The sequence below is a fragment of the Lonchura striata genome, chromosome 1 (genome assembly GCF_046129695.1).
Source record: "Lonchura striata isolate bLonStr1 chromosome 1, bLonStr1.mat, whole genome shotgun sequence".
Taxonomy (NCBI): Eukaryota; Metazoa; Chordata; class Aves; order Passeriformes; family Estrildidae; genus Lonchura; species Lonchura striata.
The window spans coordinates 15,635,653-15,649,734 of NC_134603.1; the positions used below are offsets into that span (position 1 = coordinate 15,635,653).

A 14,082-nucleotide genomic window follows, 5' to 3' on the forward strand; every position below is an offset into this window, starting at 1 on the left:
TTTTGTGAAAGAAAAAGAAGTCTAAAAAGGAGAGAAATTAAAACCGCAGCATCGTTTTCCCATGCAGCTATAGCAAGTATCCTGCGATCTCACATGATCGGCTGTCCTGCTGGAGTGGAGTGTGGGAAGGTGTCAAAATATGTCTCTCAATCTCTCAAATTTTTTTTTTCTTAAAAGGGAAAGCCAGATGAATGCCAAAAGCACTGCTCCCTTCTTTAGCCCTGCAGTAGCAAACTACATGAGTGTATGTTATTAAGATGATAAAGATTAAATTTCTAGTTACTAACGTGCTATCACAACAGCAAAAGGGGAAAAAATCTTGAAAAAATTATGAAAATTAGTCTGATGGTCTCCTTTTAATAATAAGATCACTCCCAACCCCAACAGACAGTGTAGGCTGGAATTCCACAGGGCTTTTTTGTGGTCCTAATGATTTTAATAATACTTTGTGCTATGTAGCACCTTTCATTAGAGGATCACAAAGTGCTTTACAGTCACTAATTAATTAAGCCTCACAATGCTCCTGTGAGATAGGTAAGTATTATACATATATTAAGCTGAGACACTGAGAGTTAATGATTTTTTGCTGCATTATTCTGGGAAAATGATTGATGTTCAAGCGCTGTATGTGCATTATATGTCTTTGTGTGGGTGTGTAATACATATGAGTGTAAAAGTATTAATTTTACTATCCCTTAACAAAGATGTCCTACTTGAGCCTGTTGAATATAAATGTGTATTTTCATTTAACTTTTTGTTGCTGCAGCGTATTGACTGATAATATCATAGTCTTCATATATCCTTCATATACCCTTGACTCAGTTTGCTCTTCATCTGCTTGTGCACCTACGTGTACAAAGATTAGTCAGTGGCATCTCATAAAATTCAAACATATTTCTAGATGGATTATTCTGTTAAAAAGAGCATGTGACTAAGATCTGACCTAAACCTGCAGCACAAACACCAGGCAACAACCATTCTGTTGCAATAGGCTTTGATGACAAGACATCACATTTAGAAAAAGTAATGAGCAACAACAGTGACCCACTGGGGAACTGGTGATCAGGAGGTAATTAGCCATTATCTTCACCACTCTTATGAAACTATTGATTACCAGAATTTCTTTTTTCTTTTTTTTTCTTTTTTTAAAGAAGTACAATAATCAGTATGGTAATTCATTAGCCTGAATTACAAATTCATTTTAGCATAAGTTTTTTTTTTCCAGGGGTAAACTGTTGTGAGTGACTGTTGAACGGAAAAGTCTGTACCTTGCAGATGTATGAACCACATAGAGTAGCCTTGGCTGTTTTTGTGGGAGAGTACATATAGCTGCAACCTGGGCCTTATCCAAAATTCTCTCAGATGGAGAAGTCCTTTCATACACATCAGGTTTAGTAATTTTTTTATTTTGGGCAGGTCACTATTTTCAGTGCTGGAAAGGTAGTTTGGTCCCAAAGCCTATTCTTCACTTGGCTTCTTTACTAGCACCCAACAAATGTGCTTACTATTACGATGACACCATAGACATGTGGGAAGTTGCCTGCTAACAAGGAAAGTAACACCACTAATTTTGTTTGAGGTGGAATGCAAGCAGCCAGCAGAGGTTAACTTACAAGTGCTGATGGAGTTATTTAGGTGCTATTAACTATCCCATTAGGCCAGTCCCATGATGATGCATGTGAATTTTTAAGACACTTTCTTTCTACAGCTCATTTTCAACAGTTACTTTAAAGTTGTTTTAGACTTTGTGTTTGGTAAACATTAGCTCAGAGATATTTTTTGCCTTTTTTGTGTGAGTGTGTGTGTGTGTGCAAGAGCACATATGTCTGAGGAGAAGAGAGCAATGGGATTTCTTATGTTTGAGGGAAATAGAGAGCAGCAGACTCTATTTGTATAGTGTCCAGTAATAGATGCATGGGAATGTACAATAGGTATAATAATGTTTTTAAGTGAACACCATATTTTGAATGCATAATTTAGGAAGGAAAACCTTTTTTTTTGTTTTGTTTTGCAGATATACAGATCAGCTCTCAAAATGTCTTCTGTGTCTTCCGTGCATCTTCTAAGACAATTGCATTAGCCCGCCTGCTAGTTGACTAATAGAATTAATAATTGTAAAAAGCACTCTAAAGCCACATGCCTTATGAAGTCAATGCTGGGTATGATTTTACAAGTATGTGATCTCTTTTTTCAAGTGAAATTGTTAACCGAAAACGTTCTTGGCACACAATAAAACATTGTGCAATCTGTTATTTGTCTTAGAGATAATAATTTCAGAGTGGCTATATTCTTTCTGTATCTGACTTATGACTTGCTAGAGGATGGTTTCTTCAATTTAGGAGTATTGCAAATGTAGTTTTATTTACATAATACATCTCTGAAAAATGATAGTGATGGAATTTCAACAACAAAAAGTCCCTGTGTCTTTTTTTACCATCCCCTTATGTGGATATCAAATAAATGACAGATGATTTTTCAAAAGCTAAAATAAAAAAGAAGGGAAAATACTTTTAAATTCAGCTTAAGGAAGTCAATGTTATCTTCTTTCCTTTCTTCTCCAAATATAGAATACTGTATGAAGAAGCTCCATTAGGCAGATACGGTTTTATTTTTCCTCCTCCATTAACAACTCAGACTCACAAATGTATTGGGAAAATTAGAACTAAAGTAGCTAGAGCTACTGTCCTGTTAGCCTGTATAGAGTCTAGATTTTTATTTTCTTTCATTAAAGGGACTTTTTTTCTGTCCTTTTCTCTGACTCTCTTCTGTCAGTTGTCATGATGATAGCAAATCTCTAAACTTTCCTTTTCTGCCAAAAATATCAGTAACTAAAACATTTTAGAACATTGCATTTAGTCTTGTTTAATTTTGACTGAGGTAACAGTCATGATGTTTACTTTCTCGATTTCTGATTTTTCTTCACTGTGCAGTCAGGACTTCTTTCTCTGTCATCTGCCACACATTGCATTTGAACGGAAGTTATTTTAAAAATGGTTTGGGACGTGTAACCAGGAGAAAAGTACATACTTAGCTGAACACCTACCAGAGATACTCATAGATATTTTTAGTGTGTGTTAACCAAGAGCATTCATGGAGTCTTAGCAGAGAAGTAGCACTGTTGAAAGGCTGACAACTATCTTTATACCTTGAATTATATATGTGTGCATGTTATTTTAGCAGGCTGAATCTATATTGTAATAATTCTCTTGCCACAGCAGAAAATATTTATTTTCTCTGAGTTCTGAGTGACTTCATGGTTCAGAAGTTATTGGGGGAAAAAAAAGTCCAATTTAGTTCATACATCCCCTGGTAGGTGTAGTTGATATTAAAGGGAAGACATTTGGTTCCCAAGCATATGAGTCTTCTACAGTAAGGAATCGCAGTAGGCATTTAAGAAACCTATTAAGACCACACGGAGCGTCAAAATTTCTGTAACATGAGCTGGCATTTTGTGTGAAAGCTGCCTTGCTGTAGCCCATGCTGCCTGTGGATCAACTCAACCACAAAGACAACAGAGCCAGCCCAAGACACCAGTTGAACATTTCCCCTAAGAAGTTGTCTGTTTTTATCAACAGAGCATATAGTGCCCTTTCATGTGGAGCAAATGTAAATAAGAGGATGTACAGATGCCTGTTCTTTTATTTTTAACCTCTGTCCCCAGCATTGCTTCTCAAAGTACTGTTTTGAGAAGGTCATCCACAGCTTTCAAAGGTCTAGATACAGCACCATTTGGGGCACATCAGTGCTGCTCCCAGAGCCACCAGGTGGTCCTCTCTTGGCAGAGCAATGTCTATCTCCAGTGCCTCTCTGTAGGGCTGGGCCAGGGCTGGCCTGGGAATGGGGGCTCAGACTTGAGTCTGTAGCTCACATCTCATGTGTGGTACTGCAGGCTGTTGCCACCAGACCACACACAGTTTGGCAAAGAGAAACATCCTTCCTTGTATACAGCATTGGCAAACATTAAGAGCATAGAAAAGTTGGGGCACATCTGTCTTCTGCCCATAGTTAGCATGTGAACACAAATGGATCAAACCAGCTGGTGATGAATATCAGATCCAGAACCACACAGCTGAGAAAGCAGGGGAGTTTAATATATATATTTTTCTCTTAAATAGATTGGAGAAGGTGAAGTGGATGAGGAATTTGACTTAGTACCTGCATAGTGTGTTTGCTTGTCCTTCCATAATCTCTCCCATTTAGAAAGCAGCTAACTCATCGGTGGCAGACTCCCCCTTTCTCTCTGATCCTTATTGCTGTCCTGTCTCAGCCTTCTTAAATGGATCCTGTAAGTGTACTTGCAGATTTAGCAGTAGTGGCTATGTCTGCAAGGAGGACTGAAAGGTTTGGCTGATGAGATCCATGTGGATTCCAGGTGTTTTCATGGCAGATCCTGGCTCAGCCACACAGTGATGTCAAAAGTCTGGATCCAGGCCTGTAAAGTTTTATTGACAACGGGTTTCCTAATAAAGTTAGTTTTTCTTTGTTTGGCAAATAGAACTAATTACATGAATAATGGACTGTGGGGCCAGACTGTAGAATATCTGTATAATCCTGTTTGAAGTTTATGGGCAGTGGGGGGGGAACTTCTGCTATAGGGAAACTGATACCTTCTTAGGAAAATACTTTCTCTGAAACCTCAAGTACTTACTCTTCTAAATCTGTTTTCTTCCTAATAATTTGTTTAAATTCTTAAGATTATGTCTTTTAGGTCTATTTTTGCAAACCTATGTTATATGTGGGTGTACTGTGTGTGAACATTAGACTTCAAAAAGTTCTTTTTCCCCTTAGTTTTCAAAAATTATTTTAAAAGAAGCATTAATTTAAAAATCTTCCTGCCAGACCATTATCATCCCAAAAGATAATGAACCCTGCAATTCACCGATTCTCATAGAAGTGATTTTTTAGGTTTTTTAGTGCTCTATTTATTTAAGTTTACTCTCAGTGTGCTAATTTTTTAAAAGTTTTCTGCATTGCTTAAAAAACGTGTTCAACAAAAAATTTCTGAAAAGTTGATGTACTCAAGGTATTCATATAGTTCAGAATGCTTTTAAAAGTGTCAGGTTTATAATCTGTTATATATCTTGTATATCTTGAATAATTCTATAGGTTTTTTTCCTTTTTTTTTTCTTTCTTTCTTTTTTCTCTCTCTCTTTTTTTTTTTCTTATTTCTTTTTCTGTGGTAGATATGGTCCGGAAAAAGAATCCCCCTCTAAGAAACGTTGCTAGTGAAGGTGAGGTACAGACCCTTGAGTCTACAGGTACTGAAAGTGAAGAGTCTGGAAGGAAAAAAGAATTTTCTGCAGAGCAGATGCAAGAAAACACTGACCAGGGTGATGCGGCAGAGTTAAGTAACAAGGAGGAACTTTGCATGCATGTCCAAGAGCCATCTTCCAGTGTTAAAAAGGACTTGAAAAGCTCAGTGCTGAGTGAAAAGGCTGGTTTCAATTATGAAAGCCACAATAAGGGAGGAAATGTTCCATCCTTCCCTCATGATGAGGTGACAGACAGAAATATGCTGGCTTTCTCATCTCCAGCTGTTGGGGGAATCTGTGAGCCCTTGAAGTCTCCTCAAAAATCAGATGCAGATGACACCCAAGATGTGGTCTGTACCCCGTCAGGAGATGCAGCGGAGACAAATGAGGAGCATCAGATGTCGCCAAAAGCTTCAGATGAAACAGTGCAAGTGCAAAGTGGTCAAACTGATGGCCAAGGCTCAAGCCCGGTCCCCATGGCCTCAAAAAACCCACAAGTGCCTTCAGATGGGGGTTTAAGGCTGAACAAATCAAAAGCAGATTTGTTGGTAAATGATAATCCAGATACAGCGCCTCTGTCTCCAGAGCTTCAGGACTTCAAATGCAACATCTGTGGGTATGGTTACTACGGGAACGACCCCACAGATCTCATCAAACACTTCCGCAAGTACCACCTAGGACTGCACAACCGCACCAGGCAGGATGCTGAGCTTGACACTAAAATTTTGGCTCTCCACAACATGGTGCAATTCAGCCACTCCAAAGACTTCCAGAAAGTCAACCGCACTGTGCTTTCAGGGGTACTGCAGGACATCAATTCCCAGAGGCCTGTCCTATTAAATGGGACTTACGATGTGCAGGTTTGTATGCTCCCAGCCTCCCCGCTTCTGCTCGCTGCCGTCTCGACTGCAAAGCCAGATCTTGCAAAGCCTGTCCTACCTATGTGATTACTGTATCCCATATAACCTGCTTGAGCCTCTAGAACTGTTTTGGTCTATTTTAGCCGGGCTTTCTGCAGGTCTGCTGAGTGTCTTGTACAGTAGAAGAGTATTTGGCTTTTTGACCAGCGACATTTCTGTGTAGGATTTAGTCGTTATGGTAATCGATAGCAAGAGATCTTATTCAGCAAACAGGCAAATGGCTGACTTGTTAATCATATCTGAAGGATTTACTGTCATGGAAAGAAAAGAGCAAATAGTAATGAAAAATAACAACCAGATAGACAAAAGACAGCAGCTGGAAATTAAAAATGTAATCCTAAATTATCAGCTGCTGGGAGTTAAGATTTGGCTTATTGATTCTTTATTAAGATAAAATAAATGGCAAGTCTTGGCAGCTCTGAAGTTGCCTAGTGCCAGAAAAACAAGATACACAATGGTTATTTAAAACATTTCAAAAAGTAACAATAATCCATGCTGTCCTTCATGTTAGTAAGCCTGTAAGAAAAGGATTATTGCCTCAGTCATTCTCATCTAGTTGAAGTAGGAAAAAAAATTATAGATACTGCTGGGAAAAAAATCTTATTTTTACCATGGAAGAGTGAACTCAAAAGTTTTTCATGGACTCTTTGTTAGTTTCTTATCAGCTAGTATTTAATTAATTTTAAAAAATTGATGGTGCTTAAAAAAAAATTTTTGGATTGAACTGCGAGGTACAGTAGGATATTTCAGTATTCTATACGATACAAAAATTGAGATTATAAGAAAAATCAAACCAAAATAATGAAGCTTGTCTACAGTGTATGCTCAAACGTCCACCCATTTTGAAGTGACTGCATACATGAAAACATTGTAGTAATCACCAGATAAAACTCACAGCATATGTTAAAATAAAAAGGTAGAAAGGTAGAAATTACGCTTGTAGAAGCCATAGCTATAGGAAAGAAATTTTGCAAGACAGGTTAAGATGGCTAACATCTAACATCTCACATCAAGAAAGAAACCAAAACCAGGAAACAAGTCAAGAACTTGAAGCTTTTCAAATTACTTAAACTTCTACTCTTTTTAAGGAAACTCTACAATTTCTCTGTGGAACAGCAAATCAAACCAAGGTTGTTACTATGCGTAAAAGCTGCAATCTTTGAACTGCTGTCTTACTAAAAGATCACTGTCTCATGTCAGACACTCTGTCCTGTCAAACTCTGATTAGAAAGCAAATACATGATGTAGTTAAAAGAGGTTAGAAGTGAATAATGTCAGATTGTGAAATGATGATTTATAATTAGCACATAGTATGATGTTAATACCTGGATTTCCTGCTATAGTTTCAGTTTGCTGACTCCAGGGACAGCATCTTAGAGCAACTGATCCATGCTGTCAGGAAGACATTCAAACTGGAACAGCTCAGACATACAGTATAGAGGAATTTGAGTTTCTAAACACACTTTCATTTCCTCCAAACAATTCTTTCGTTAGGTCCTTAGTTATTTATAGGAAAGTTTATGCTTGATTAGAATGAGCTGGATGCTTTTCCTTTGCAGTGCTCTCAGAAATAAAACAGATGTGTGAGCTATCTCAGTTTGAACTGATAGAATGAGAAATAAAACAGCTGAACCTAGACTATACTTGTCTACTAAACTCTGGCAGTAAGATACTGCAGTGGAGACAAAAAGCGGTAGGAAACAGTTCATAGATAATCTACTTAAGATCAGTCTTTTCTCAGACAAAAAACATTTTCCAAAATAGAACAGACACCCTATACAATGTTGGCTGTTTATCTGAAAGAAAAAAAACCCCTGCGCCTAGAAACTAAATTTTTAAGGGTGCTAGTTTTCCCTGCTCAGTTTGGGAATAGAAGATTAAATAAGCTTTTGTGGCAAATGCCATACTTCATTAATTGCACATGTGCCAGGCATTGATCCAGAGCATGTCAGAAGATAAGTAACTGATTGATAATTTTATGCTTTCTCCTCCCCCACTCCTGATTCATAGCAGCTTTGTGAGATTCATGAACAAAGTAAAAGAACATTTGAAAATCCCCTTTACATGTTTATATTACTCCTATATCCACTTGGAAGGGTTTTTTCTCATGAATCTGAATGGCTGGCATCTCCCGCCACAGCAGGGGATCGTATTGATTGGTTCTCCAGTTAAAATCAGTTCAGTCCAATTCCTGTATAACATGAAAGGGAACTGAACATGAATAAGAATAATTGGTTCATGTTAACACTATTATTTTGTATAGGTACTGGGCTAAATGAAAATAATCCCTTTGTAATTAACTTGAAATAGTAATGAACTGGGCTTAGGATCTGATTTATTGATCCCCTTGCACTTTGCAAACTGTTCTGTTGTAGCTAGGCTCGAAGTTATCGATAGATTTATGGTCTCAGGCCACAGAACTGGGCACAGAAGCCAGAGGATGAAGATGACTGACTTTGATCTGGCTCACAATAGTCAGCTGGAGATTATGGTGTATGAAGATTTGTAGTAGTGAGGGATGCTATGGACCCCCATCCTTTGCATTCATAACGAAGGCAAACAAAAAGCAATGGGAAAATATCTGAGTGCAGGAAAATACAGTATCTCCTATCCTATCTGCAAAGATCTAGGGATGTGGTCCATTTGCTGAGGGCTTGGAAAAAGAAATCAAATGCGTTTTTGGACTTGTATCACAGAAATGAAGTTAAACCTCACCCACAGCCAAAAAACACCCTCCCAACCCTAAATGCAGCTTTTAGGGGGTGTGATCAGCAAAACTGGGGATATACATATGGTTTCAGATATAGCTATTCAAATATTGGGACTATGTTTTGTAGTAGCTAAAGAGAATTTGTCTGGGAACTGTGTAAATAATCCAATCTTTCTGGCATTCCTATTGTGCAGATTTTAACTTGATATGAATATTTTATCCATCAAGATTCCTTTGTCTTTTCAGAAAATGTTATTTTCTGTTGAAAATCTCCTGTACTCTCTGTTCCCATTTTTCTCTTCAAAGGTTTTTGGTTCATTGAGTTATAATAAATTCCATAGGATTGGGTAAAATCACTCAGATGTTTCTGGGAGATTAACTTTCTTGCCAGTATAGATTTCAGAAAACATTCACTATCACATCTCTGAATTCCTGGGGAATGTGTTAATCAGCTTTATAGCTTTTATCAAAATAATATTTGAAGTGAGTTCAATGGATCTTTTGCCGATGTGCCCCCCATTACATTTTCTTCACATTTAGTTAATTGATCAATCTCTATAGGCAACTTTGTCTTGCTGGATATTTGAGACTTGTGTGAGGCTTTGTGGACGTGCCTAAAGCAATAGCCCTTATACTGGATCTAAAGACTTCACTTAAAGTAAAATTCATGTGACTAAGTTAACAGCTATGATGCTGAAAGCTATTGCCTTTGCTGCTGTATGATTAAGCCTCCTCTGTTTGATCTAATTAATGTGACTCTTTAATGTGTATGTTACTGTCTGGAGACAGGCAAGTTGCTGGCAAGTAGAGAGCAGGCAGTCTTTTCTAACCCTGAATTTTTTATGAGTAGTAATTGGGACAGCTTCAACAGGAAGGTTGGAGAGTGCTCTCTTCCACATAGCAGCCCATAGCGAAGGCGTAGGACATGCCCAGCAAAGGTGAAGAAGCAGACTTGGATCCCCTCTGGCAGAGCAAGGAAAGGAGCCTACTTTTCCTGTTTCCTGAACAAGTGTTCAAGCCATTAGGCTATTGTATAAAAGAGAGCATGACCCCGTTTCCTGGTGTGTTTAAAAGAGAATAGTGTCCCTCAAAGAAAAGACAGAAATGTCTGCATTCAGGTAAGGGTTTCAGATGGCATGTCCCAAGGGAGAAGGGTATTTATGCAGCCATGAATAAAGACATACTGCAGTGCTCAGCAGTTCTTACAGTTGTTTCATACTGTGTATCCTACCTTTGAGGTGCTTCCTGCTCAGCACGGCTCTGGTTCTGGAGCTCATTGGCACAGATCTACCTCCTCTTCTATTCAGACTAAAGATTAAAGATTCAGACTAAAGAGTAAAAAGATTCTGAATGTACAATTTAATTTTTTAAATTTAGTCCTCTGATTTTGATTGTTTCATGGTTTTAGATCTAGACAATCTAAGATACAAGAAGACAAATCTAGATACAAGAAGACAAATTTCTGAAAAAGCATGGCCTGATAAAAGTCATCATTAAGTTTGTTGATTGTATTTCAGTGCACCTGGGGGTGGGGGGGAGGAAAAGAAAAAGAATAAATTACTGCATTATCTGCTACTCCACAGAATAATAAGAGGTTATTGACAGTTGTTTTCTTCTACAGTTCTAGACATCCAATATTGTAAGAATTGTCCTATACTACTCAGCCTAATGCTTTGTCAATGTGAATCACAGAATGATTTGGGTTGGAAGGGGCTTTAAAGCTAATCTAGTTCCATCCCTCCTGCCATAGGCAGTAACATCTTTCAGTAGACTAGGTTGCTCACAGCCCCATCCAATCTGGACTTGAACACTACCAGGGACTGGGCATCTCTGAGTGGAGTATTCACTGTTTGTCTGGGCAACATGTTCCAGTGCCTCAATTGTGCTCCTGGTGAAGAATTTCTTCCTAATATCTTATTTAAACTTATTCACTTCCAGCTTGGAGCTGTCACCCCTTGTTCTGTCACTACATGCCCTTATGCAAAGTTCCTCTTCAGCATTCTTGTGCCCTTTTAGGTACTGGAAGCTGCTATAAATTCTCCCTAGAGCCTTCTCTTCTCCAGGCTGAACTGCCTGTCTTCATGGGAAAGGTGCTCCAGCCTTCTGATCGTCTTCATGGCCTCCTGTGGACTCACTCCAGTAGGTCCATGGCTGCCTTATGCTGGGAACCCCAGAGCTGGATACCCATCCCCAGATGGACCAGGTGGGGTCTCATGAGAGCGGAATAGAGGGGGAGAACCACCTCCCTTGACCTACTGGTTACATATATAAGTACATCAAATGAACATTATATAAGTACATATGATGAATAAGGCTAGCAGCTTGTCCAGAATTTTCACAGAAACCAAAAGCATTTCTGGATGCTCAGCCAGCAGGCTACTCAGTGTCCTAGAAAGTGGTAGAAGTGCCCAAACAGAGTCTGTAAAGCTCTTCCTTTTGTGTCCTTCATAAATTACCGGTGAGTTCCATGTGTCTACATGGTGTTGTGTCATGAGTGAGTTCCATGTGTCTACATGGTGTTATGTCATGAGTGGTTTTTAGTGGTCTGGATTTCAGTGTATCAAATCTGGCATGTTTTCTGTTTTCAGGTTAGACATGTGTGACTAGTATAAAGTCTAGTCTAACTAGGATTCAGCTGAATGAGAAACAGTGATTTTATTTGTAGGTTCTGCTTTTTATCCTCCATACTTATATTAACAGTTAGATTGAATATGAAGCTGTGAAAGTAAGACTTAAAAAAACTGTAGGGATTTTTAGGGGTACAGTTGTAATCAGCAGCACTTCTCATGATAAAGATTTTCCTTTACACTTTGGTGATTTTGGCAAAGGGACTCATACAGACAAAGTGAGAATTACAGATTGGAGGCCTAAACAAGTACAGCATTTTCTTTTGTATTATTAGTAAATCAAACCTTAAAGTTCTTTGCTGTCAAGTGGGCTTCCTAGAAGGTGACACAGGTACATGAGCAAACAGAGCCATGCATATGAATGAGTTTCATTTTTCTTGCATGCTTAGAAATGGATCCAAATTTTATATTGTTTGTCTCACTTAATTTGGCTTAATTTTCCATAACACAGGAATTAGATCTAACTAAACTGAACAACTGTTGCTGCATATGATGTACCCTGATCTTGTTGAGTGCATTGTGCTGTGCTAGTTTTTGCAGCATATGTTAGATCAGAATTTGCATGAAGGTGGATGTCATAAAAGGCTCATTTCATGTCTGCATGTTGCAGATTCCCTAGGCACTTTCCTGATAAACTGAAAACTATCAAATTGTCTTTGAGTGTTGCAACTGCATGTGGGCATGCCTACCTACTTATTTTGAATCTTATTTCTGGGTCATGATCAGGCTTGGAGGCTGCCTTGCACACTTGAGAGAGTCACTTCTCAGAAGCACAGGATTCAGTAATTTCTTTTAAACAACTGACATGAAAAAAAAATAGTGTCAGGTCGAGAAATTTGTGGTGGTAAATCACACATATAAAGAAGTCCATATGCATTTACTTGGGAGTGTGTATACATATATTTGCTTCTTATGCATACATAACTGCATACATGCATATTTACAAATATGTGAAAAAGCACATGGAAGAGGTATTTAACGTCTATATTTATAATAGCTGATAAGGAATGATTTGTATGATTATATGCAGTAGAAGTTCTCTATATCACTTCTATGGAGATATTTGCATGTTTACTCTTCAGAATGATAGGCAGTGATTTACAGCATGTCAGCTGCTACATAGTAAGTGCTAGGGAACATTGTCTTTCCCCGTGGCAGAAACAAGCTATTTTAGCTGCCTTGGAGTGAGAAGTGGTCTATACTAATATTAGAATATTCAGATGGACAGTTTGTGGAACAACTGATGTGATATATACTCACAGGCTTCAAAGCAAAGTTGTTTATGTGTTGATATTCTTTACCTTATTGCAAGGATATTTGGTAGTGTTTGAAGAGCTACTAATAAAAACAGTTGGTGAGACTAGTAATATTAGTGCTTATATTTAAAGTTATAAACTTCTAAGATAGCCTACAGAAGGATAAGAGCTCAAAAAATAAAGTTCCTGGGGAAAAAGAAAAGCAACTGGGTTTTCTTCTGGTATAAATCAGTGCAAGTTTGCCTCTAAGCCTGTAAGGCTGTGTGAGTTTACAGTAGCCAAGGAACTGTCTGGTAATTTTATCTACAGAGAATAGGAGGAATAGTGCTTCTTTAGATACTAGTCTAGTAGCACTAGTTAGCAAATGAAAGTCTTGATTTTCTCTTTCTTTCTTTTGTTGGTTTTGCACATCTGGTCTCCCGACCTTAATTGAAGTTCTGTTATTGTTCTGTCACAGTCTTTGTTTTAAAAATACTTATAAAATTCTAATGACACAAAAACTGTTTTGGGTTCAATGGCAACAGAATAAATCTCAAGAAGAATGCACTTACTTTGAATGAATGTGATCCAATAGTTTGCTTTCTTGTTTTGGTAAGTATGAATAGCACAGAAAGCCAGGAGTTTGCCCTGAGTTTTTGCCTCATTGTGCAACATAGATTTATGTACCTATAAATTAATCACAGTAAATAGTTTTAAGAATGTACTCTGAAGATTCTCTTAGTTTAAATGCAGAAAGAGAGTGAGTGAGAAGGAGTGAATTCTCCACAGGGGAGGTTAGAGAACTGGGTGGTGTTACACAAACTTGCATGAAAGCCAGGAATCTGTTCTGGCCTGCATGACATGAAGAACTTCATAAATGTGGGATGGTTAAAATGTTCTGGATGCTATATTGCACAAAGCAAATGAATAAACAAGAGCATTAGAAAATATTTTAGGATTAGAAGATTAAGAGTAATTGCAAAGGCAGACTGGATGGCTCAGAAGATTGGTAAGGGATCTGGAGCCTTTCACCTCCTGATTAGCCAAAGATGTAACCCAGGTAAGGAAAAAAAAAAAAATTCATTAACGTTTGATGTTCCGATGCAGATGGATTCTAATCAGTACTTGCAGAAGAAGCCAGGGGTCAAAGACAGCTTTACGCTCAGCATGTAATCCTTCTGGGTGAACCTCTTATGTGGATATAGTTTCTACTGGTAGTATTTTCTGCATGAAATACGTGATTACAGGAGTGGGCAGATTTTCTCTTCCTTGGCGATTTTTTTTAGATTCTGTAAGAAGTATTTGAAAACTGCTTTGGCATGATGGAATTTAGGACTG

At 38.1% G+C, this 14,082-nt stretch overlaps 1 protein-coding gene across 6 annotated transcripts in view; it reads left to right on the forward strand.

Annotated features, from left to right (window-relative positions):
• The window catches only part of TRPS1 (transcriptional repressor GATA binding 1), a 212,505-nt gene that overhangs the window by 37,305 nt on the left and 161,118 nt on the right, over positions 1-14,082 (forward strand). For 3 of the 6 annotated variants that reach the window (XM_021546559.2, XM_077782366.1, XM_021546558.3), the window contains exons 2-3: positions 2,015-2,173; positions 5,184-6,112. In XM_021546559.2, the coding sequence (XP_021402234.1) occupies positions 2,137-2,173; positions 5,184-6,112 (966 nt within the window). In that variant the 5' untranslated portion in view covers positions 2,015-2,136. The remainder of the gene's footprint in view (positions 1-2,014; positions 2,174-5,183; positions 6,113-14,082) is intronic. The other 3 variants (XM_021546561.2, XM_077782363.1, XM_077782361.1) reach the window with 2 other exon arrangements.